Source organism: Lytechinus pictus, chromosome 5, assembly GCF_037042905.1.
Source record: "Lytechinus pictus isolate F3 Inbred chromosome 5, Lp3.0, whole genome shotgun sequence".
NCBI lineage: Eukaryota > Metazoa > Echinodermata > Echinoidea > Temnopleuroida > Toxopneustidae > Lytechinus > Lytechinus pictus.
In genome coordinates, this window is record NC_087249.1 from 17,250,880 (window position 1) to 17,276,799 (window position 25,920).

Consider the following 25,920-nt stretch of genomic DNA (forward strand, 5'->3'; position numbering starts at 1 on the left):
TTCAATATCTTTAAATTTTGAATTTAATAAAATATTCCATAAACATTTGAACAATAAAATGCATCAGCATTGCTTTTGGAACAATAGAGCACAACAAAATACAACAGATGCTCTTACAGTTAATTATCTTTATTAATTCAATATCTTAAATCCTTTCTATCAATAATTCAATATCATAATTGCTATTAAAAACAGAGGTTAAGCAATGACAGCTGGCCCTGCTTTATATGGAACTATTCTATTTTTTCTGAACCTGATATATTGCATAAAGTCAGTTTGAGATTATTATGAGACTATATTACCTCTTGGATGAGTTTGATATTAAAGGAGAATGAACCCCCAAATTTTAGCTTGTATGAAAGCAGAAAAATCAAATAATAACATCAACAAAAGTTTGAGAAATATTGGACAATCAATAAGAAAGTTATGACCATTTGAATGTCAAGATCACTAATACTCAGGAGATCCTTCCTTTCGCAATGCAACCAAATCTGTGATATCACATATGTACAACTCTTTGGACAATATACCCAAACAAAACTCTTTTCACTCATTCTAATGATAGGACAAACAATTCATCCATGATACATTGTTGTGAAACATTAGATAAGATACACTAGATAAGAGAAAATTTAAGTAAAATATGTACCCAAGTAATAGGGAAGTTGTGACATCACAGATCTTGGTTGCATTGCCAAGGGGAGGATCTACATATCATTAGTGATCTCAATATTCAAATGCTCATAACTTTTTTAATATTCATTCAATCCTCCTAAAACTTCATTGATCAATTCCTTTAATTTTGTCTTTTATATGAATTCATCTGGTTTCAAGGATTCCATTCTCCTTTAAGAACAATCTTCACCCTTTCAAATGAGTTTTCATGGAGTTTGACAGAAAAAAGTTTACCATACAATCAAAGATTCAGTGCACAATCAGTACAACAATGTACAAATAAAATCGTTTTGAAATGGATTTTGGAGGGATATACATGAAATGAAAGTAAAAGGATAGATGGAAGTGATTGCACTGACTAATAAGCAATTATTTTCTTTACCACACAATTTGCTTTGTTGTTTATTGTACAATGTCCGTGCAGCAAGCCAAAGCAGTTTACAATAGACTTGAATACATTTTCCTTACTAATAGAGTCATACATATATCATGTCGATTCATTTCCGTTTTTTTTCCTTCAAATGACTTGTGTGGTTCAATCAAATAAACAGATTCACAATGAGAATGTGTCAAAAAATGTACTGTCTGTAACAAAGAATATCGTGTGTGATAACTACTCATGATGAATGGAATTTTTTAAATTCAGACTGATTTTACGACTTAGGTAATAAAAAAAGGGTTCGGAATTAAAAAAAAAATTCCAGAAAAAAACTCCCATTGATAAAAAAAGTAAGTCTGCAATGCTGGATAAAAAGAAAAAAAAACATCCTCGTCAATAATACTGTCAAATGGATCGGCATGTAGCCAGAAATACCTTTTTTCAAGCTATTCTTAGCATTAGTAAGCATTTCAACAGGATTGTCTTTCATGAGGCAATTTGTAATTTAGTTTCATCAACTAAGTCTCTCTCAGCCAATCAGAAACAAGGATTTCAGTAGTTTATAATAACTGTGAAAATCCCTGAATATTGATACATGAAATTTTCCATGATACATAGAATGAATGTTCAACGAATCAGAAAGCAATGCAGCCCATTTTGATTACATCCATTTCACAATTTTTGCTTTAATATACAGTGTATTTGAAATCTACAAGATTCTGCTTAGCCTTTCACACAAAATTAACTCTCAAAAATTCCAATTAAACTCATCTCTTCTTGTTGAATGTCACATTTCTCGCTTCCATCAATATGAAATCTACCAGATTCTGCTTGGTCTTTCATGTAGAATAAGCCAGGAATCCCAAGTTTTCAAAATAGTCTCATCTTGATAACTGTCGCCATTCTTGCTTCGATAAGTATAAAATCTAAGATTGCTCGGTCATGTACAAACTGAGGAATCTCAAGAATTCAAAGTAAAGCTTATCTTGATCGATGCCACAATTATTGCTTCAATCAATATGGAATCTACAAGATTCTCCTTAACATTTCACAGCAAATTGACCATCAAGAATCCCAAGAGTTCAAAGTAAGCTTATATCATTTTGATGGAAGTAAAAACTCTTGCATTGATAAATATGAAATCTACAAGATTGCTTGTTCATGTTGTATAAACTGAGGAATCTCAAGAATTCAGAGTACTCTCATCTTGATAAGTACCACCAAACTTGCTTCAGTCAATTAATATGAAATCTACAAGATTCTGAATATATCCTTTCATATTGAATTATTAAAACTCTCAGAAATGTCAAGAATTCCAATCTCATCTCGTCTCGATCAATGTCACGTGTCCCACTGCTCAGCTTCTGAGACGTCTACAGGAGAATCAAGGATCTTGGATATCTCTTGTGAGAGAAGGTCGTGAATGGCCATGCCATCATGAATATAGATCCATCTTTTGTTGATATAGTCATACCTCTTCGGTCCACTGGGGAGAGAGTAGTGAAAAAAGATCTGTGAATGACCACATATCATAAGAGTGGAAAAATTTCCAAAAGCTTCTATACTTTTGTACAGTCTAAGACATTAAAAAAATGCTGAAAATAAGCAGAAAATTTCAAACAAAGCAAACTTACGTCTGCTTCAAATGTAAACTCTCACACCTTTGTACAAATAAAATGATAGGCTTATTCTTTCTCTGTATTATCAATACATATTCAATGGTAGGCCAGTTGTACTTCAAGTCCAAGATGAGTTGGTGGGTATGTGCGCTCTACAACTATTGTTATTGTTGTTGCTATTATCATTATAATAATTTTTATTATTCATTATTATAATAATTATTAATGACATTGTCATTATTATTATCATTATTATAATCATTATTATTATTATAATTATTATCATCCTAAAAACTATAACACACACTCAATAAGGAAAAACAGTTGGCTCGCTCTTGCATTTAAATGTTCTGTACAACTGATTAAATGTTGGATTCTTTATCTAGAGACCATACCTCGTTGGTGATGAAAGCCAGATTTGTTTGTTGGGTGTTTGCTTGTTGATTACATAAGTGCCATGCTCCTGACCGAAGGCAACTGTCAATACACCAGACTGTGAAAACGAATTTCAAATAATTTGAACATTTTTTATCCAAGACATTTTCAGATTTGCTCCTGTACGTTTAAAAGATTACATTTGATTGATAACTTGCATTTGTTTGTGAAGTTTTGTCAATAGGCCTAAGATAATCTAAGGGTAACTGTCAAACTGAAACAAGCATTACAAAAGTGCCTTAGAATTGGATTGAAAATCCTATTAAATCATTTTAGTGATATAAATATATATCAAGATATACATGAATTATATCATAGAAATTCAATAATAAATATATGATAAATAATAAAGTAATGAAATATATATGATAAATCTTAATGATAATAGACAATTCCATAAAATAATTGACTTTTTTGTATGTCTGACTGCTCTTTTTCTCCAATTCACTTCACTTCATGAACTGCTCAAAGCAATAATAACTTGAGAACACTTTTCATGACCCAAAAAACAGAGACAAATAATTTCTGATCCCAAATGCAGGTAAGGGGGGGGGGGGGGGGGGGGTCAGACGTTCACATTTTATGCAATTGCCCCAGAAAGACATTTCGTGACAAAATCAATCTACATGAAACAAAACTCACACTGTACATGACATCAAATTCTGATGGGCAATTCTCAGAATCTCCAAGAATTTCAAAGAATTCTGAAAGATGATCCAATGTCTGGTCAGCTATCTTTTCATATTCAAGGTCACTTAATACTCTGTAAGAACAAAAAGACAATGGGGATTTCAAGTTCAATATTTACGTCTGGTGTAAGTGCTGGTGTTAAAGGTCAAGTTCACCCCAGAAAAATGTTGATTTGAATCAATAGAGAAAAATCATACAAGCATAATGCTGAAATTTCATCAAAATTGGATGTAAAATAAGAAAGTTATGACATTTTACAATTTCACTTATTTTTCACAAAACAGTGATATGCACAACTCAGTGACATGCAAATGAGACAGTCAATGATGTCCCTCACTATTTCTTTTGTTTTTTATTGTTTGAATTATACAATATTTGATTTTTTACAGATTTGACAATAAGGACCAACTTTGCTGAACCATATAGTATTTAACAATGCTAATTCCACATGTTTAGGGAGGAATTAATCGTTGTTTCACTTGACAATGAGGTAATAATTAGAATTTTTCATATAATAAAATACAAAAGAAAAAGTGAGTGGATGATGTCATCAGTCTTCTCATTTGGATACCGACCAGGATGTGCATACAACTGTTTTGTGAAATTAAGCGAAACTTTAAAATGTCATAACTTTTTTTTATTTTACATCCGATTTTGATGAAATTTTCAATGTTATTCTTGTTGGGTTTTTCTCTTTTTATTCAAATCAACTTGTTGTTGGGGTGAACTTGTCCTTTAATAATTGTATTCAAATGTTTATCAAGCTGCCGAACCAAGCACAAACACTAAATATGGGTTTATAGAATTGATTTCAATCAGTACTCAGTGACAACACTTCAAGATATACGCTGTGGTTGGTGCAAAAAAATCAGCCAATCATCAGCTCTCAACACCAAACTTAAATAACAAATTGAAATCGACATGTACACTTTATGAAAGCAAGCAAGTAATTTAACAACTAGTAAATCACTCAGTGTATAACCTCTAATTTATTCAAATAAAAACTTTATGTTGGGGCAACTCCCTTTCACACATTATTCAATTAAATATATAGAAATCTATGAAATAAGACATAATATTCATAGAATGGAAAACTCCAGTTGTAGAATGAAGTATATATTGCTTTAAAAATGTCCTATGGTAGACCTACCATACTCACTGAAAAATATATATATATTGAAATAAACTAGTGTGTACTTACGCCTTTTCATTGCCTCCACTTGAATTTCTGACACAAATTATATATTTATCTGCTGATGATTTAGTGAGATGTGATGGGATTGTTGCAGTTGTTGGTTTCCCTAAGGCCCTCGGCAAGATGGAGTTGACAGCACTTGTTCCTTGCTGGATTGATGCTTTAGGTAAATGTGCCTAAAACAAAATGGAGATAATTAAGAATTTACACCATATAATAACCCTGATTCAAACTCTGTGGGAGTGATTCCTGAGCCATACTGGCAAGGATGTCTTGTTATATTCACTTTTTCTACAAGCAGTTGATGTACTTCCCATTATGAGTCATACAGTCCAAACAAGCTCAACCCAATTTGTCTACTTTCCCATTTTGTCTCATACTTGATCGTCAGGAATTTGTGATTTCTCCCATGCACCTTTTCTCTTGGGACAGAAAATTAAATATATTACAAAATTATAAATAGCATATTTGGTATATCAATATTTGGTCCAATCAGCATTTGGTCTGTGCACTTACGCTTGGTCTACAGTATGCCCAGTTGGTCAGATATACACAATAGTTAAATCCCTGCGTATATAATGTTACTTGTCAGCACATGAGTGATAAGGTGTGAATCATACTCGCTGCACTCCCTTGCAGACTCACACTGTATGGCGTGATGCCCTTAGTCTGTGCAGCACCCCATTGTCTGCTAATGTTTGCATCTGCATGATTCTCATACAATGGCCACAAAGTTTATATCTGCATTGCATAAACAGATATGTTCATTAAATTTCTTATTCAAACTGGTGAATCAACATTGAATTTTAAGTATTTCATGCCATAGTCTCGAATTGCAGCCTTTCTCATCAAAATCCCTGAATCATGTGTAAAGTGAGTGCATATGGCATATGCAGACACTGGCAACAATGTTTTTTTCAATTCGAAAATGCCTGGCTGCAACTATTTTTTTCATAGAAAATCATATATTTCTCTCACTTTTTTAATGAAATTTTGGCACACTTACCCTCACCAAATGTGGAACAAAATAATTTTGTGGAATCCATGTTTAATCAGACATGGCAAAATCTAAAAGCTAAACAGTTAAATTGTAATTTTTGGAACAACTTGTTACAAATTAATCTGGGAAAATCTACTCAGATACATACTGGCTACCTTTCATTAAATCAAAACTAGATCTAGATCTATTTGGAAGTTTGAGCAAAAAGACCTTGCCAAAATTGTAAATCCTAGTTAAGTTAAAAAACGCTCCCAGAATCCCATCTACCTGACACAGCAATTTGCCATAGATCTACAGATCTAGACAGCTAAAATTGATGTGTAGGCAGGGATCTTCATGTTGCAACAATAGATTGCATGCAACTTGCAAAGGAACTAGCATTTTTTTACAAGTGATTTGTCTTTTTGATTATTTTCATTTGAATATTTTGATTGCACATATTATTTTTTGTTCAATTTGCAAAAAGACCTCAGGCCACATACACACATCATGAATGATGCATCAGAATGATAAATCCGCTGTTTCAGAGGGATTTTTCTACATTTTCTGAATTTTTGTTCTCCTACACAAAGAGATGACGGCCATTGGGCTTGTAATGGTGGAGCCAAAAAACGCCGAAAAAATAAACTTAAAGGACAAGTCCACCCCAACAAAAAATTGATTCGAATAAAAAGAGAAAAATCCAACAAGCATAACACTGAAAATTTCATCAAAATCGGATGTAAAATAAGAAAGTTATGACATTTTAAAGTTTCGCTTAATTTCACAAAACTGTTTTATTCACATCCTTGTCAGGATGCAAATGAGGAGAGTGATGACATCACTCACTCACTATTTCTTTTATATTTTATTATATGAAATGTGAAATATTCAAATTTTCCACCTGTTGTCCTGTGAAACGATTAATTCATCCCTGAACATGTGGAATTAGCATTGTTTAATACTATATGGTTCAATCAAGTTGGTCCTTGTCAAATCTGTAAAAAATGAAATATTGTATAATTCAAACAATAAAAAACAAAAGAAATAGTGAGTGAGGGACATCATCGACTGTGACATTTGCATGTCACTGAGTTGTGCATATTACTGTTTTGTGGAAAATACCGGTAAGCGAAACTTTAAAATATCTTAACTTTCTTATTTTACATCCAATTTTGATGAAATTTTAAGCATTATGCTTGTTTGATTTTTCTCTATTTATTCAAATCAACATTTTTCAGGGGTGGACTTGACCTTTAAAAGGAAAAAAAGAACCCAGTGACTTAATTACTTAGCTTCGGGCCTTTTGGCTGTCGCGCAACTCCCACTTCCCTGGTTTATCCCACTCATTCAATGAACAAGGTTATGATATAACGGTTTATCCAAACTTTATACATAAACATATGGCCATTGAGTCCCTGTAACAAGTTACAGATCAAATTAGAACTTCAGTCTCTGTGATTGGTGAATGGAGCCAACAGAGTTCAGCAGCAGAATAATCAATAAGACAATAACAGTCAGAGACCGAAGCTTATTTTGGTCTAATCCCAGACAAAAATAGACATGATACCGGAGGGGTGGGGGCACTTCCATTGACAATGGGAAATTATGCGTGTAATTTATTAAGGGCAGGAATTCTTACCCAAATCCTTGTACTTATGTTATTGTTAACTTAACATGCAGTGACAGTCAGTGCACTGACACAGTGGTGGAGGCTCAACTAACACAAAGTTGAATAGGTGGGACATATGTAACTCATACGCACCTGATTCAGCGTATTTCTTGCAACTCTACGATAGATAAGCTGGCGGAGTGACAAAGAAGACATTTGAAATTGTCTCATTATTGGAAACATGCTTGCTGTTTCGGATGATAATAGCTCTTTCGGTGAAAAATACACAAGTTACTTCTCCAAATTACGAGTTTCAGAAATCGTCTTTCAATTTTATTGACGCCCTCACTCGACTTACTGAGGAGAACTATGATGTGAGAAACTATTTTAGGCGATTCAACAATAAATGAGCTGAGAAATCTCTTTCCTCCCTTGGTCTTAATATTGATTTTAAATGCCACTTAACGGATCATTTCATGGTGCACAATGTAAGTTTTACGATGTATTATAAAGAGAAAGACAATGTTATGGATTAAGTATTTTTTTTAGCTGAGCCGTGCCTGTCTCGAGTTGTTGAACTTGATGTCTGACTCTGAGTCTGACTGTGTTAAACTGTTATTTGTGACTGGACTGTCAGTGGTCTGTGTGAGACTGAATCTGACTGACTGATCTGATTTTAAGTTTGAGGGTGCCACGAGCCTAATTACATCAGGAGGGCTAAAGATATTCGTTCGACCCAACCCATTCGAATTTTTGTCAATTTGATATTGCTGATTGACAAAAATGTATGAATGTGATTCAAAATCTAACACTGATTCTAGAAATGGTAACTACTGAACTTACTTCGCCCAAATTGGGAAGATAAATAAGTGATTTGGAACTATTTTTTGACTGGCGGAATAATTAGGGCTATTTCACTGTTTCAGTTGATGAATTCGATCGATTCATAGTTATCTTCATAAATGGCGATTTATTTTTAAAATGAGCTGGCTACGGTACCCTTTCCTGGTCAGATTTGGAATGTCAGATATATATCTTATCCATTGGTAGTAAACATTCCACCCTCTAATTTCACATTTATTTTTTATGAATTTTTCAGTAGTGCCATTTTAACACACAAGTCTATGGGGAATGTTTTACGCGCGTGACACCTGTAAGTAATATGGGAAATCCCTAGTAGTGGATGGAATACCTGGCCAAACTCTTCAGTAGCAAACAGTTTCTCACTGATATCAATATGTTTAGTCATCAAGTGGTGCAAAAAAATGGATTTAATGGCTAGCAGGGCTACATCAGGTAAAGTTAGTAGGTCTGTGTAGCCTAGGAATGTATGTATATTGGTCAATGTATAGAGACAAGGCCTCTTTATGTTCTGATTTATCATTGTTTTGTGTTAGTGTACATCACCTACTTAGCATTAGAAAGACCTTTAGAAATTTCTCATGTTAAAATTGTTCTTAGGAAGGGGGTAGGTAGAGAGGAGATAGAACTTTGAGAACTGGTGCCTTCAAGAAGTCTATTTAGAAAGGGGCACAGAGTAAGGTAAGGTATCTAATAGTGCTCAACTAAGGAGGGAGGGGGGGGTGGCTGTGTGCTGCAATCTTAGTATAGCCCCCCCCCTCTTTATTAAGCCATGCCATCTATAAAATTATTTTTCTTTCTCTCTCTCTCTCCCCCCCCCCCCCTCTCTCTCTCTCTCTATGTATCTCTTCCTTTTTACATCTGAGAGGCAACAGCCCTAGGAAGATTTTGAATAGGTCAAATGCAAATATACTAAAGTAGTATCTCATTCTTTTATTGTTTCCTCATCCAATCTCATGTATATTTGGTAATTATGTTTGGGACAGTTCTGGTATCCTGATATCTACACAGAATTTACATACACTTTTATATTACAATTGATAGGGACCTATATTGTCATTGCATTCACTGTTGGGCTATATGCAGGAAGGATTTGTATACATCCATATATAGTGAAAATAACATGTATGGGTAACACATTAAAATGGGTCATTGCATAGAAAATAGGCATTTTCAATGCATTTCTTTGTGCTAGTGTGAGTGTACAGATATAAAAGAATAGAAAAGTAGCTATTCAAAAAAATAAAATACATAAGTCACATAATATAGGTGCCACGAGCCTAATTACATCAGGAGGGCTAAAGATATTCGTTCGACCCAACCCATTCGAATTTTTGTCAATTTGATATTGCTGATTGACAAAAATGTATGAATGTGATTCAAAATCTAACACTGATTCTAGAAATGGTAACTACTGAACTTACTTCGCCCAAATTGGGAAGATAAATAAGTGATTTGGAACTATTTTTTGACTGGCGGAATAATTAGGGCTATTTCACTGTTTCAGTTGATGAATTCGATCGATTCATAGTTATCTTCATAAATGGCGATTTATTTTTAAAATGAGCTGGCTACGGTACCCTTTCCTGGTCAGATTTGGAATGTCAGATATATATCTTATCCATTGGTAGTAAACATTCCACCCTCTAATTTCACATTTATTTTTTATGAATTTTTCAGTAGTGCCATTTTAACACACAAGTCTATGGGGAATGTTTTACGCGCGTGACACCTGAGTGAAAGTTCCTGCAACTGCCTTCTGCATTCAGTTTTGAGTGCATTGCCATTTTGTCATGATTGTGTGGGGCATGGACATGATGGGTCTGCATGAGCAGCCATGACAAAGAAGCAAATCAAATGAAAAAGCTTGTTGAGACAGAGAGAGAGAGTACTACTAGTGTACTACTACTACTAGTACTACTAATATACCGGTACTATACAAATAATGCATGCAGCCGAGTGCGTTAGTGGAAATGCAGAACACGCGAGGTTTCTTAGATAGGTGCCGCACTGTGCACGAGCCGCTGGCGGCGAGTGCCCAGTGTGCACCACCATCTGAAGAAACCGAGCTTTCTCTGCATTTACTTTTACGCACGACAGAGCAAACTTTGTTTTATAAAATAGCAACACAGAAACAAATTCTTAAAAAGTTACAGTAGGATGGGGGGTCGGGTGTCCGGACACCTTCTATTTTTGAAGCCTTTTTTTTTGTCTTTGGATTACACTAAAAATATGAATTCAATAGTTGTAATCATCTTTCATTTTGTTCTCCATAATATTTCCTTACATTTTGTACGAAAAATTGATGAAACTTCGCTTGAAAATTTTTCCCAATGACTTTCTAAAATTGATCGTCCGGACACACAACAACTGGGTATACAGTTTCGTTGGACTTCTCCCGGGACTTTTACCGCATTGGTTTGCTTGAGCGTGCAATGTTAATTTTCGTTGCGCACCTTTTGCACTGCCGTGCAGTGCACCAAAAAAAGTTGGATGTCATGTGACGCGTATTGGCCAATCGCGATGCTTGAAATAATACACCAATTTTATAATGAGCTTCATTGCATGCCATCATCATGGATTGCCATGCCATTCATTGTTTTGCCAGTCCATCCACTCAAGGAAGGCCGGGGGGGGGGGGTGGTATCTGTAACTTGTTTGGGGTTTTTGGCCCCAAACTCTTGAGTTACTGAAATCATGCCCTTAATTTGCGCAGATCTACATGTATGTAGACGGTGGCCTGTATAGACAAGAAGAAGAAGATGTCTACATTGTCTATGAAATGAGATTGATATAGGGCAGGAGCTTGAGAACTAAAACGAGAATCTAGGTTGCACTCACATTTAAAATTATGAAAATGGGGGTGCTTGCCTTGGGAATTGGAATTTATGTTCACATAAATGGAGCGTTGTGGCCCAGTAGATTAGTGTCCGGACTTTGAAACAGAGGGTCGTGGGTTCAAATCCCAGCCATGGCGTAATTTCCTTCGGCAAGAAAACACTCGACCCAGGTGAGGTGAATGGGTTCCCAGTAGGAAGAAATTCCTTAAATGCTCGAGCGCCCGATCAAGGTAGCCATGCTAAAGCCGGTGTAATAATAATAGCACTAGCAGTGCACGCTGGAGCTACAGTTTTCGGAACTGAAGTGGCTACCCTGGGTAAATATGCCGTTATTATTATTATTATTATTACATTATGGGTGACCGGCATAATTGGCGCACATTTCACAAATTATCATGAAGTTGATTTTCTATCAAAAATTTCTCACAGTTCACACACAATCAAAATCATAAATACCAGACAGAAGGCAAGATCTGAAAGTCTAATTCGCTTGACGGAATTATAAAGTAGGTCAAGGGTTTCGCTCGTATCGCGATCTCAGAATTCCATGGCGATCGACTAGTGTGTGCTCGGCTGCAAAAGTGTCATAAAAAAGTGTCACCTTACTTTGCGCACGATCGTTTTGCAAAGCTTTAGAAACGAAATCAAGCAGAAAAAAGTAATTATATCAGATGGAGGTTACATGTAAAATGCCATAAATTCGGTTGGTATCACACTTTTTTTCTTACTTCTTTAGAGACCTCGCTTGCAAACTGGCAGTTTCTTGATGCTTGTCGAGAAGATTGGATTGTCTCGGAGTGGACGCAAAAGTTAACAAAATTTGCTGATGTTTTGCTTTTGCCAATGTTTTCACAAATTGAGTCCTTACCTTCAAGGTAATTACCATACCAAGTAATTTTGAGTCGATTTTCTGTTGGTGATATCAGTTTTGAAGATATTAATTAGATATTGAGATATTCGACCGTGCGCAAAATTAGGTAACGCGCGAATTAAGGTCACACCACCATAAATTACAACGCATTGAAAAGCGAGCCAACAAGCATACAAATTTTGTGCACATCCGCGATAATGCTAGTGTAGGGTTGAAAATAATACAGTATATGGGGGAAATAAATGTTCAACTGAAGATGGGAATAACACAAGCTCATCACACATCCAACAGAAGCAAACGGAGAGGAGAAGATGGAACTTAACTACCGGTATGAAGACACAGGAACAAAATTGAACTTAAATAGACCAGTTCGTAGTTACTTCACAATTTTGGTCAAATTACCTTTCTTTTCTTTCAATATGATAGGCAGATTTCAAAGCAAGATATTTCATAAGCTTGCCTTACATAGCAGGATGAAGAAATTGAATAGACCAGGTGACTAGAATAGCACACCAATGAACACTTTATGAAGGTATTTGTTGCATTTTTACTTTGAATGCATAACATGGCATGTTGGACAATGTACTTGGCAAACTGTGAAATACAATTTGTTTGTGGACGCATTGTTGTTTTTTGTGGATGTAAATGGAAAACACAATTCAAAAGAATATATGAATAATCAAGACCTCAAAGTTGGTGCTTATCTCATTAAATTTTAAACCACCCTGTCACTTTAGTACCAATGACCTTCCTCTGATCATGCGCAGAATCTTTTGATCATGCGCAGAAAGGAACTACGAACTGGCTTATTGATGAAGTCTGGTAGTGCACTGCTTTATTTGCTGGCTTCCTTGCCTCAGTAAACTCAGAATTGCATTACAAAATTAGCATTATATACATGTATTCAAATTACACAAAATCAACCAATGAAAATAAAGAGAATGGAGAAGCCAACTGAAAGTGGAAAAATCTAATTCATAAAATTAACCAATAAGAGATAGAGGATGGAGATGAATAAGATATTGGGATGATTACATGATTAAGAATGCTGAACAAAAGAATCAGATGTAGGAATGTAATGAATGAACACATCTGAATAGGAAAGAAATGACAGGAGAAGCAGGTTGAATGTCAAATGTAAATGGTGACAACAGAAAATCAAGAACGTAAACAAAGCTGAACTAAATACCGAAGTTCTAACTGTGAATAACTAAACTATTAAAGGAAACCAAATGTCAAAATAACAGTCCTTCACTGGCTTAGCCTATCTTTGTACTGTGACTGTGAAGGACTTGGAACCTGTTTACCAGCTGCAGTAGTAGATGCTGCAACCCTTGACACATTTGTGGCAAGGGTCAGCGAGTAAACTGCATCACCAGCAATGTCTTTTTTTATTTTGAAAGAAAAACAAAACCAATGTTCCAACAGTACAAACCAAACTAGTACCAACCCTGAAGGAAATGGACTACCTGTATTGTAGAAGGATGTGTGCTATGCAACTACCTTCAATCATGTACAGACCACAAACCTATATAATTCATGGCATTGATGATGTGAATAGAGATCTATTCTTCACATCAGCTACCACTCAAGCAAAGCGTGGCCATCCATACAAGCTGTTTATAGAAAGTGGACTGAAGGTACATGTAAGACAGAAAACTTTCAGTGTCAGAGTGGTCAATTCTGGAATTCTTTGCCATCTGAAGTAGTTCAACAGCATCAACGGTCAATAGCTTCAAGAAGAAGCTAGACAAGTTTTGGTTTTTGCTGCGTTATGTCCACCCATGGGAACAGTGACCTTTTTCATTGCATTAAATAGCACACAGGCACAGACACAGTGAGAAATTTAAGATAGGAAGACAACATACAAGATTGACCTGGAAGCTTTTCTGTAGTTCAACAACTGTATTTTTCCAGTAGATCGGTATAAAGGTATAAAGTACAGGAGGACATCATAGACAAGGTCAAGTCAACTTTTTCATCTTTGCCATTGTGGGCATCAACAGAAAGACAAGACAATTATGAACAGGAACTTTTAATTTTTAGCTTTTACTCAGGTCCTGTGTTTATGACAAAGCTTCTATTAATGTTCGCATTTTCTCAAACAATTCGCAAAGAAAAAAAAATCTCAGGATGTACAGGCCACTGTGTATTATGGGTTTACCCTGGTCTAATGGTTCTGACACTCATCTTTTTAACAGGGTCTTACAAATAACATGTAGGTACGAGTCCCAGCTATGGCATGTTCTCCTTTATCATGAAATTTACCCACAGTGTGCAGCATTCAACCCAGGTTACATGTAGGTGAATGGGTACCTGGTACGACCAATTCCTTGAATGCTGATGAATCTGCAGCTCAAGATAAACCCTGGGTAATAGTAGTTGCGCAAATTGCGCTTGCGCTATGCACCCTCTGGAAAAAAATCCATCTAGTATTGTAGATTGACCAAGTTTAACATGTAGCTTGTAATATTTCTGGACTGTCACTGTTTGTGTTTTCATTGCTAAAAGCATGTACATGTACAGTACTTTTCCTAATAATCCTGGCAAAGCACTCCATCTCCACCCAGGAATATACTACCCTGATTTTTTTGTTTTTGTTTCATTCTTTCATCTAGATTGTAGGCAACATGGCTTATGGTTCGCAGACTCTCCACAGGGCCTACTCTGGTAAGTGAGAATAAACTTAATTTCACGTGAAAACTTTGACAAATAATCATTAGAGAAACTGGTCGTACACAGTGTAAACAATGGGGGATGAAAACCAAATGGATAAAGTGTGATTAAACTATTTGTCAGTATACACGTATTTCAATTTTTAAGAAGTTAATCAATTGATTTTGTTGACTTTTTTTTCTGAAGTGTCCAGTGTGGAGGGGATAGAGTTGCGACTGAGTGATAGGTTCAAGCCTACAAAGAAAGTTGTGCTGCCTCTTCAGTATAAGCACAAGGAACCAAGGCCTCAGAAATCTGAAGAGGAGGTGAGTAAATCTTAAGTTCATGTATACATCAGTGAAAATGTAGTTTTTATCTGGACATACATGTACATGTGCATGATTAATTCTTTTTGTAAAGTGTGTTTTTTCAGGAAGTAGATAAAAAAGAAGTGTTCTGATTCATGAGAGAATAAGTGGACTTCTTACACATAGTTTTACCACTCTATCTCTCAGATCTGTGTAGGGCATTCAAACACAAAGTTACAGAAAAAAACCCACATACAGTGTATGTCCAGGGGCATGTGATACAAAGCGTGGCAATCATCGTAGAACACTTTTTACAAATGATTGCATTGACTACAATGTGTATTTTATCATGAAAATCAAGCATACGATCAATTGCTTAATACCTTTGTGTTACGGAATTCAGATCTAGTTCACTAGAAAGAGGGTCGGGGATATGGGAGTGAGGGATCACAAATGAAAATTGACATATTGCGAACTAAAGCTATCCCAAACAATTCAGGATTTATTTTTCTTAAAATCTTCATAACTTTGAAATATTTAAAATGCCAAGCTTAATGGTTAAATACAAATATAATTTACATCGAAGGTTTACAACAGACGCCATGGTCATGGATGCCTTGTTAACTGGTCTGGATGATCCTCTAATTGGCCTTACAGATTTGCTGTGCCCAGTTTTATTGTTTTGGAAAATGTACACTGTAGAGTAGTTTTTGATATCAGAATTTTAGGCCTGCCATCTTTTCCTGATTGTTTGCAATAGCCCTATGACCAATTTTCATGTAACATCTAATTCCTAGACATTTGTTGTCTTTTGTCACCTTCCATAACAGTATGACTTCCAGACAGAGAACACCTTTCTAGAATGGCTTGATGGTGTGAGGAGAACTGAATCTGAAAGGGAGGAAAAAAGGAAGCAACAACAACTTGGAGCTGAGGCTGCTGAAGCAGCGCTGCAACGAGAAGAGACGGTACCGGATGGACCACACACAACTAGCAATGAGTTTCCTATGCAAACTAACTTGTCACAACCTCCTCTGCGGCCTCCGGTGGCAGCAACCCTTAGCAATGAGATCCTCCAACCAGTGCCTCTCGCAAACAGTATTTCCAAACCAGTCAATAACCAGAGTGCCAGGACAGATAACTGGGATGATTTTGAGGGTAGGTCGCTTGATCCGTTCGAGCTGACTGAGCTGGAAACGATAAACGATATGGAGGAGCTGCGCAGTGTCCTGGCCAACTCTGCTCCTGTGGCTACACCTGCTGTCCAGAACAACCAACTTCAGACGTCCAGTCCTCCCCCAGTGGATGTAGACATGGAGGAGGCTGTGTCTTCGTTTACTGATGCTGCTGACTTGCCTGCATCAGAGGAAAGCAATCAAGTACAGTTTGAGACAAATTTCAATCAAGCTTCATTCAAACCAATCCCTAAGGACAGTAAACCTGAGCTACCCGCTTACCAACCCACAGAGCAATCTAAACCTCCCCTCCCCAACAGGACTATACCTAGTACTTCAGCATTGCCAGCCCTGCCACCGTTGAGGAATGTATCCTTTGCATCAAACAGTCCCCTTCCTCCTATCAGCCCCTCGAGGGAGAACTCTGAATCCAGTCTAAGTTCTGGAGGTGTTGGACCTCTTCCCCATGATCAAGGTAGAATGTCACCTCCTCCTAGCTACTCGTCTCTTACACCAACAGCAGTGTTATCAGGGAGTTCTCCTGTCAATGCAGCTATTGATCGTCCTCCAAACTACCCCATGGTGAGTCATTAACCTTCATGTTTACTGACTTTGAAAAACAAACATATTATTTTTCTATTCTTTTGAAAAATCATTGGAGGGGGTAGGTTGCCCCCTATGCAGTGCTGCTCCTAGTACATGGTGAGAAACAAACATTTTTTTTCTATTCTTTTGAAAAATCATTGGAGGGGGAGGTTGCCCCCTATGTAGTGCTGCTCGACATTGTGAAGGGTTTTGCCATTGTGTTTTGGTGGCTACTGTATAGTACATGTATATGTTTGAGTTTGTTGTGTGTACTTCATAAATTATCATCTGTCTGTCATCTCTTTAATTTTCTAAAAGCTTTGATACCATACTTCAGTTGCTTCCTTTATTTTGGAAAAAAAGAGTTATTTTCTCATTCAAATTTACATGTACCACTGTTCTATTGTGTTTGAAAATGATAATTTTGTTGACTTTTTGCAAGATACATAGTTTTCTTGGCTGAGATTTCAACTAACTTCGCACTGTAACAAGCAATTGTACCTGTGCTCTTGTTCATATACTGATTAAAGGTCAAGTCCACCCCAGAAAAATGTTGTTTTGAATAAATAGAGAAAAATCAAATTAGCATATAACTGAAAATTTCATCAAAATCGAATGTAAAATAAAAAAGTTATGACATTTTAAAGTTTCGCTTATTTTTCACAAAAGAGTGATATGCACAACTGAGTGACTTGCAAATGAGACAGTTGATGATGTCCCTCACTATTTCTTTTGTTTTGTTATTGTTTGAATTATACAATATTTCATTTTTCACAGATTTGACAAGGACCAACTTGACTGAAGCATATAGTATTAAATAATGCTAATTCCACATGTTCTGGGAGGAATCAATCGCTTTTTCACTTGACAATGAAGAGAAAATGAGAATATTTCATATAATAAAATACAAAAGAAATAGTGAGTGGATGACATCATCAGTTTCCTCATTTGCATATAGACCACGATATGCATAATAATAATAATAATTCAACTTTTTTTTTATCATTCATATAACACGAGCAAACACCTCTGTGTGTGAGTCATAAAAAAGGGACAACCTTGCATCAGATATGATATGGGCAACCACTATGTGTATAATCAGAATCTACATGTAACATGTTGGCCATGGGAAGGTTATTCAGGGAATGATTTTTACTTGCCAAATTTGTTTAATATTTTGGGTTACAAGAGAAAAGTTCTCAAGTTAATATGACAGTCCTACATGTATTTATACTATCTGCTGCACAAGAGACATTTTGCATACATGTAGCAGAATTTAAAGAAAATGTGCTGCAAATTATGATGCGATACCATAGAAATTATTCCTGGTCTTTAGGCACAAAGCTATTTTAAGCAATTTTTCGTACCAGATTATAATGTTAAACAGTTCAAGTCAAATTTATCTGTAAGTCAAAAAATTTATATGGTCCCAATTCTCTAGGGATTTGAATACAAAGTTACGCAGGTACCTCTATTTTGTGAGACTTAAAAAAAAAAATTTATTGGGCAGATACAATATCCAACATACAATATAAAACAAATCAATTAAACGAACACTTCAATAACATGTACAATAAAGGCAAAAATAACTGTTGCAGAGAACGCAAAAATGTTTTTTGGGGAGGGATGAAGGTTGGCCTTAATGCGATCAAAGTGGAAAGCTGTTAAATGACATAATGAAGGGTAAAGATCTTCTCACAACTTGACAATACTGTACATTGTACATGTAAGTCACAATTTCATACACAATCTGAATTAATAGATACTCATCAAAACTGAAACCTTGTGTCACCCTACAGATGCAGTATACATCCTGTCCCCTGCCCTCTGACATTGAATCCATTGGCACACTATTCTTGACATGAGTAAAATACAGTGTTCATACAAAACATTGAGCACTTCATACATTCATTGTACATGGCTTGCATGCGTAAGTGTAGTATTTTGTATATCAGCCAATAGGGTCTTTTTTTAACATAAGGCCTGTTTCATTGATATTTTATGGGAAATGTTATAAAGGGACTTCCTGTTGTCTCCCTGTAATTAGAATAGCAGATGTACATGTACATGTAACAAGAGCATGTTCTGTAGTTACAATACAGTAAGCATGAAATTACTATCTCACTATACATGACATGTACACCATGTACATGTATGTGTAGGCAGGGTAGGGAATAATTTTTATTTTTTAGAGGCTATTTTTCTTTTCCACATTCAGGCGATTGCAGAATTTTGGTGGCCTTTTTTTTCATTCAAATGAAGGGCTGCTTTTTAGGGGTAAAAAGCAAATATTATTCTTTTGCCACAGTTAGACTATTGATTTTTTAAATAATCTTGAATATTGCTTGGAATAGGTCTTGGGGCGACTCTGGAAAGAATTGTCACCCAAAAGCAATGCATTTTGGGGAAATATTTGGGGTGATTTGGTTGGGCTGTCATGAGGGCGAAATCGCCCATTGCCCTCATGTATTTGCCACGCTGTGTGTAGGCCCATGGACCTACTAGCATGGTAGGCCTAATCAACTTAAATGTACAGAAAGCTGCATTATTTTTAGCATACTACATGTACTTGGCTGTATTCAGGGAATAATTTTTCTGGCATCATACAGTGTATTGCAATTTGCTCCACATTTTTTTAAAGAATACACATAGCTGAGCCACACAAAAAGTCTTTTGTACAGTGCATTTTTACATCGCTCTTGAATCTACAATTAATACATGTTTTTACAAATTGAATAGAATTTACATTGGCATCTACATGTATTTAATAATAATAATAATTCAATACTTATATAGCGCCTAACAAAATTTCTCTAAGCGCTTTACATCACAAAACCTAACTACTTAACTTAATAAACTAAACTTACTTATCAACTTAACTACCTTTAATACATAACTAAACATCCAACGTAACTACCTTACATATCTAAAATACTAGCTTAACTACGGGCATATTAACTGTAAAAATCATACTATTTACGGAAGAGATATGTCTTAAGTGCTACTTTAAAGGAACTTAGAGAAGAATTGGATCTTAAGCTAAGAGGAAGTGAGTTCCAGAGTGTAGGAGCCACAACTGAAAAGGCTCTGTCGTCATGGGTGTGGGAGGTTGCACTGGGAACAACTAAAAGGTTCTTGTTGGATGACCGAAGTGATCGGGAGGGTTGGTAGGTGTTGATCATGCTCGCGATGTATGAGGGGGACTTTCCTTGGATGCTCTTGAATGTTATGACGAGGATTTTGAAGATAATACGCTTACATGTACATGTATATTGGATAAGGTTATTTGGAATGAATACATGATACTACATGTAATTAATACAATTACAATGTATAAATCTTTCCACAAACTTCCTCATCTACATGTTCATGTACTTCTACATGTATTTCATAGCCTGCATGGTACTGTAAGTGGGTGAGATTTTATAGATCATGTTTTGTCTACACTTAATAATTCAATGTGTGCATACATGTGTAATTCTAATTTTTCAACACCTTTTATGTTTTTCTATTGTTCATTGCACTTTTGCACAGTTGTTTCTAAAATTTTGATAAATCTTGTGATTGCAGTGGTGTTTTCTATCTCTTTTATTTTCTTCTAGGACGAACTAGAAGCTAATTTCTCTCCAGTGGTGAGTTCTGTGTAACTGACTTTTTTTGTAGTAGAGATAAAAAAATAAGATTAATTAAGCAAACAGTTATTAACTACATTATTATAATTTGATTATAATTTTACAGAGGGTATAGTTTATGTGACTACGTACGTGTATATAATGTACAAAAAGCCTGTGGTCATGCATTGATCATAACCTCGCCTACTTTTTCATTACATGGTGTTTTTTTTTCCTTTTTGGCTGTAAATGTGAGAGTATCTTTTCTTTTAAAAGGTGAAAAAATAAACTGAAATAGAAATTGTACAGATGCATACATGCGAGTTTAGATAGGTACTCAGCTTTATACTGATTTGTCTACAGTCTACATGTACATCTTTATGTACATGTATAGTGTCTTTGTCTTCAAAATAGCAAAACTTTCTAATGAATTTATAAATATTTTTACAATTATCTCCCCTCTTTACTACCTTGTTTATTACTAAAAAGTGGTATGTTGTGTAAACCTTTGGCATGTTCAAGTTGCATCTCCATGATGATATTTTCATTGTCCCCCCATTTTGCTATTCCGAATTTCTCCCCGGATATCCCTGTACATATAATTGCATGCTTTGTTATTCATACATTAGAGACAGTGTCAATATCTCTTCTTTGATACTAGCATTGTTTGTACAAGTAGTATGTTTTTTTAATTGTAATTAAACTTTATAACTCAATTTAACATAAATTAACCTTTTTTAAACTGACCTTCATATCTTATACTGCCTTTAACCTCATCTTGATTGTTTCATTTATATGATAGAGTCCAAAAGTGACATGAACTTGAATTTAACTTTATAACTGAGCTCTAACTTCAATTTAAGTTACCGGTATAACTTTATGTACCTGATAACATTTAGGCTAACATGTAAGTGACAATTAAAATTCAATGTTACTTCGAATTTCAGTAACTTTTATACAGTACATCTAAAAAACAGTCTCTCTCATTCTCTCCGTGGATATTATGTACGTGTATGTATAGACATACATGTACATGCATACTTCTCAATGCCCTAAGGGCGAAAATTTGTTAAAAATCAATTTTCCACGGATTTTTAATACTTTTCTTTGTTTGAACCTACATGTACATGTATTCAGAGGTGGATCCGGGATTGACCAGGGGGAGGGGCAGTGGTGAACAAAACAAAACAAAATTGGGTCTATGCCACCCCTTGCTAGCTCTGCTGTGCAAACCCTTCACTCAAATTAATTGTACACATACTACAATGAATTGTGTACATTGAAACAACAAGTTTTATATGTGCTAGTCTTTTGTGAAGACATTTGTTGATCTCAGTTGCAGTTGGGGTCTGTGCCTGTAGACACCCCCCCCCCCTTGGCACCCATCTGCCCTTTGTTCCTATGATTTAACATTGACTGAACTTATTTTCCCAATTTTATGCACACAGAATCTGAGTCGTTACTCCCCATTGCCACCTGCGTCATCACAACATGTCAGCACCATCAACACGGAGCCTCAAGACCCGACGTACGAAGCGATGAGCGTCGAGGAGAAGAACTTTGTGAACACTATAGTCAGCATGGGTTTCCCCAAGGGAAGGACGGCTAGAGCTGTAAAGAACATCGGCAGTGATGATAGACAGGTAGGTGTGTCGAAGATAAGTGTAGGAAAGCATTGACATATGTTGTCAGACAAGTTGTCAGATCTGACACCTTTCTGAGATTTTGATTGGCTGTGAAGCACAGTCGCTATGGTAACTGTCAAATAGGTAGGTGTGCAGATGATTATAAAAGGAGAATAAGGCCCTTGAAATCTGTTGAATTGACCCCCTCCCCCGAAAAGTCAATGAAAAAGGAACTCATATTGCAATTGTTATCATCATTGTAATCATACTATACAGTGCGTCCCAAAAAAAACTATACACTTTTGAAATGGCTGCCAAATAAAAAATGTAGCACTTTGGGGAAAAAGACTTACATATATGAAAAGCCAATAAAGTCAACTTTCAAATGACACCAAAAGGTTGGAAAACTATTCATGCTTGAGCGAGCACTGCCCACTGAAACAAATACCCTTTTTACACAGGATTTTCTTAACCCCGGACTATCGCTAACCCCGTACTATCCTTAACCCCGTACTATTTTTTTTCCTTTTCACACATGCCAAATTGTTATCGCTAACCCCGGATAAGGAATGCTTGCTTTTCACACACGAAACTCGCTAACCCCGGACTAGTGGTTTTTGTCGATCATTCGTAGTACAAGTACTTCACTCGTACCTTTTTACACACGCTAAAATTTCCTTAACCCCGTACTATAGGTGGGGCTAAATTGCCATTTAGCCCCACCTATAGTACGGGGTTAAGCTTAGCCCACTTTCGTTTTACACTAGCGATCTTAGCCCCGTACTATCGCTCTTAGCACCGCAATTGCTGGGATAACCCTGCTTTTTTGCAGGGCCAAATAATCCCGTACTAAAGGTGGGGTTAGCCCACTTTGCAAAAATGCTGTGTAAAAAGAAAGTGGGCTAAGCTTAACCCCGTACTATAGGTGGGGCTAAATGGCAATTTAGCCCCACCTATAGTACGGGGTTAAGGAAATTTTAGCGTGTGTAAAAAGGGTAAAAGGGTATGAAAATTAGGGTGGGCTGGAATTAGCCTTCCAATTTATGTAAGTTTTTGAGAGGCAAATCCTTTCGAACTTGCAAAGTTAAGGGCGATGTGATAAATTAATGATCAACCATGACCAGTTTTGGTTGCTTAAAGATAAATTCCAGTTTTGGTACGATCTCAAAATGACTTTTTACATAATCTAATATAATGACCACCCAAGTGTCTGTTTGTATGAATAAAAAATATGTGCCAAAGGATTCTGGAAGAAATTGTGTAATTGCTGAGAAATAAGCAAAATAAACGCGGATTCTGTCACTTCCGTCGGGTCTTTATTCCAGCAATAATAATACACTGTCCCACATGCGCTTATCTGTGTTGGTGATCTTCAGTGTGAACATTTTTCAGCGTAGATTTCAAGATTTCACAAAGTTCAGTTCATGTAACTGTACCAGATCTAGATCCTCGATGATATACTGACAATTAAGCCTGGTTTTACAGACTTTCTCATGAAATCAGTGTTTACTGCAAATACTGGCATTTCTCTTTAAGCAAATTTTATAAATTATTAAATTGAACTTCAATGCATGAGTGAACACAAGGTACACTTTTTGGGGAGCATTTAAACTTTATCATTTGGATCTCTTTTTGGGCAGCATTTCAAATTTATCATGTGGATCTCAGCAATGTGTTCATGGGCGTCGGGAGAATAGGGGGTGAGATAGGACTTAAGTGAGAGAAGTAGGTTGATGGAATAAGGGTCAACAGAACATTCAGCCCCCGCCCCCTCCCTCTCTCCCGCCCTCCCTCCTGTTGAGAGACTGATGGCTATTGTCATGTACGCGTGAAGTCCAGAGCAGAATGTTGATTTAATGATTAATTCTGAATTGGGACATCAACTTTTTCCTATCAATCATTTAATCAACAATTTATCAGTAAATCAACTTATTCAATGTGCAATGTGATCAATCAAACATTCAGTTTTTTTCAATTAATTATTTCATTAATCATCATAATCATTAAATTTCTTGGTAGTCATTGAAAAAAAAAACTGACCATCAGCCACCGGTCACTTGGCAGTTAAGTTTTGAATAGGCTACAAATGATGCAGGAAGTGAGACAGAGAGAGGGGGGGGGGGCTGGGAAATGGAGGTGGAGAGGGGAGGGTACATATGACTTTTAATTTGTAAAAGGAAAAAAAAGAAGAGGAATGCCCTTTTAACCAAGTCTTAGCATATCTCGCCCTCTTGTTTGTAACGGGTACCATCACATTACTCTGACTCCCACGAACACACTTTTGAGGTTCACAAGATGAATATGCTACAATAAAATTACAATTCCTGTTCACTCATGCATTACATTTCAATTTAGTAACTCATGAGATTTGCCTAAGAAACCAAAACTTATCTCACTCATTAATTTAGCTTAACAAGTTCCAAAGGACTAACCACTCAAAAAACTGTAAGGCTAATTCCTGCCCATCCTACTTTAGCTGAGCTTAGTCTCTCAGGAGGAGAGAAGCGGGGGGGGGGGGGGGGGGATGAGATTGAGAGAGGGGTTGCTAAATGTTCTGTTGACCTTTATCCCATCAACGTACTTCACCTACCTAAGTCATATTACCCCCTCTTCTCCTGACTGTCGTGAACACATTGTTGAGATCCACATGATAAGAGAAAATGCTGCACCCAATTCATGATCACTCATGCATTAAATTTCAATTTAATAACGCATTAAATTTTCACAAACAACAAACTGATCACAACTGATCTTTAATTCACCAAATAACCATCAACTTTGCAAGTACCAAACAAAAAAAACTGAAAGAAATTGGAAGGCTAATTCCAGCCCACCCTAATTTTCATACCCTTTGTTTCAGTGGGCAGTGCTCGCTCAAGCATGAAAAGTTTTCCAACATTTTGGTGTCATTTGAAAGTTGACTTTATAGGCTTTCCATATCTATAAGTCTTTTCCCCCAAAGTGGTACATTTTTTTATTTGGCAGCCATTTCAAAAGTGTATAGTTTTTTTTGGGACGCACTGTATATAGCAAATGAAAATATGAGTATCTGTTCAAATTGTACCCAATAATATCTTGGTTCTTTCCAAAGTCATGTACTTTTATAAAATGTTCTCCCTTTACAATTTCATTTTTCCAGGTTGTGGATCTTCTATGTGCAGTTGATTCTCTGTGTGGTCAAGGGTTTCCAGAATCAAAAGTAGAGGTTGCTCTGAGTTTGCAGGACAACAATCAAGATAAGGTATGTACTGAATGGAAGCCATGGGCCTGTCATACCTAGATGTCAATAGCGAGAGTATGCTTGCATACTGTACATGTGGCCAGCTGTTTTCTCCATGTCTTGAGATCAAACATACCATTCTTGATATTATGGAGACAATGTCATGGAGGTGATATCAAGAAGTGCAATGTGTTGACAACAGAAAGTAGTAGTATTAGTGAATCCAAAGTTTTGAATACGGTTTTGTCTCCGTGAGGGTGTGGGGGGGGGGGGGGGAATGGCTGGACTCGCCTCACTTGCCACAATCGCCCTTATCCCCCTTCTCTTTGCCTGATTTAATGCATTCTCCATCCTCAACCCAGCCCTCCTACTCTCCACTTGCTTCTTCTACATGTATGTCTTCTTTAGCCATCCCCTTCTCGAACCATCCACCTTGAGCTCAGAAAAAAATATAAAGAATTTATCATTTATGTTTATGTAAAAAGGCAATTGTTGATATCATGATTTGGGATTAAGGAAACGGCTTGTCATATGGCCTATGTTGAATGGAGCATTGTGGCCCCATTGATTAGTCTTCTGACTTTG

The 25,920-nt window shown here is 36.3% G+C and overlaps 2 protein-coding genes across 3 annotated transcripts in view; one reads left to right on the top strand and one right to left on the bottom strand.

Annotated features, from left to right (window-relative positions):
* Window positions 1-8,211, bottom strand: LOC129262340 (frataxin, mitochondrial-like). The gene is made up of 5 exons (XM_054900445.2): window positions 7,738-8,211; window positions 5,000-5,169; window positions 3,751-3,871; window positions 3,069-3,166; window positions 1-2,540 (listed from the first exon to the last, which is right to left on the bottom strand). Exons 1-5 carry the CDS (start codon window positions 7,825-7,827, stop codon window positions 2,396-2,398), a joined length of 624 nt encoding a protein of 207 aa, XP_054756420.2. The 5' UTR covers window positions 7,828-8,211; the 3' UTR covers window positions 1-2,395.
* LOC129262339 (ubiquitin-associated protein 1-like) overlaps window positions 7,936-25,920 on the top strand; it is a 24,383-nt gene continuing 6,398 nt past the window's right edge. The window contains exons 1-7 of one of the 2 annotated variants that reach the window (XM_054900443.2): window positions 7,936-8,072; window positions 14,775-14,826; window positions 15,019-15,137; window positions 15,950-16,876; window positions 20,482-20,511; window positions 21,939-22,133; window positions 25,255-25,356. In XM_054900443.2, coding sequence (XP_054756418.2) covers window positions 8,061-8,072; window positions 14,775-14,826; window positions 15,019-15,137; window positions 15,950-16,876; window positions 20,482-20,511; window positions 21,939-22,133; window positions 25,255-25,356 — 1,437 coding nt within the window. In that variant the 5' untranslated portion in view covers window positions 7,936-8,060. The remainder of the gene's footprint in view (window positions 8,073-14,774; window positions 14,827-15,018; window positions 15,138-15,949; window positions 16,877-20,481; window positions 20,512-21,938; window positions 22,134-25,254; window positions 25,357-25,920) is intronic. The other variant, XM_054900444.2, reaches the window with a different exon arrangement.

Bases quoted from the DNA above. Each gene is read 5' to 3' on its own strand.
- LOC129262340 (XM_054900445.2), bottom strand. From the start codon at position 7,827: ATGTTTCCAATAATGAGACAATTTCAAATGTCTTCTTTGTCACTCCGC. The intron at 3,167-3,750 runs GTGAGTTTTGTT...TCGTTTTCACAG, and splicing joins AATTTGATGTCATGTACAGT to TCTGGTGTATTGACAGTTGC. The intron at 2,541-3,068 runs GTATGGTCTCTA...CTCTCTCCCCAG, and splicing joins TGGCTTTCATCACCAACGAG to TGGACCGAAGAGGTATGACT.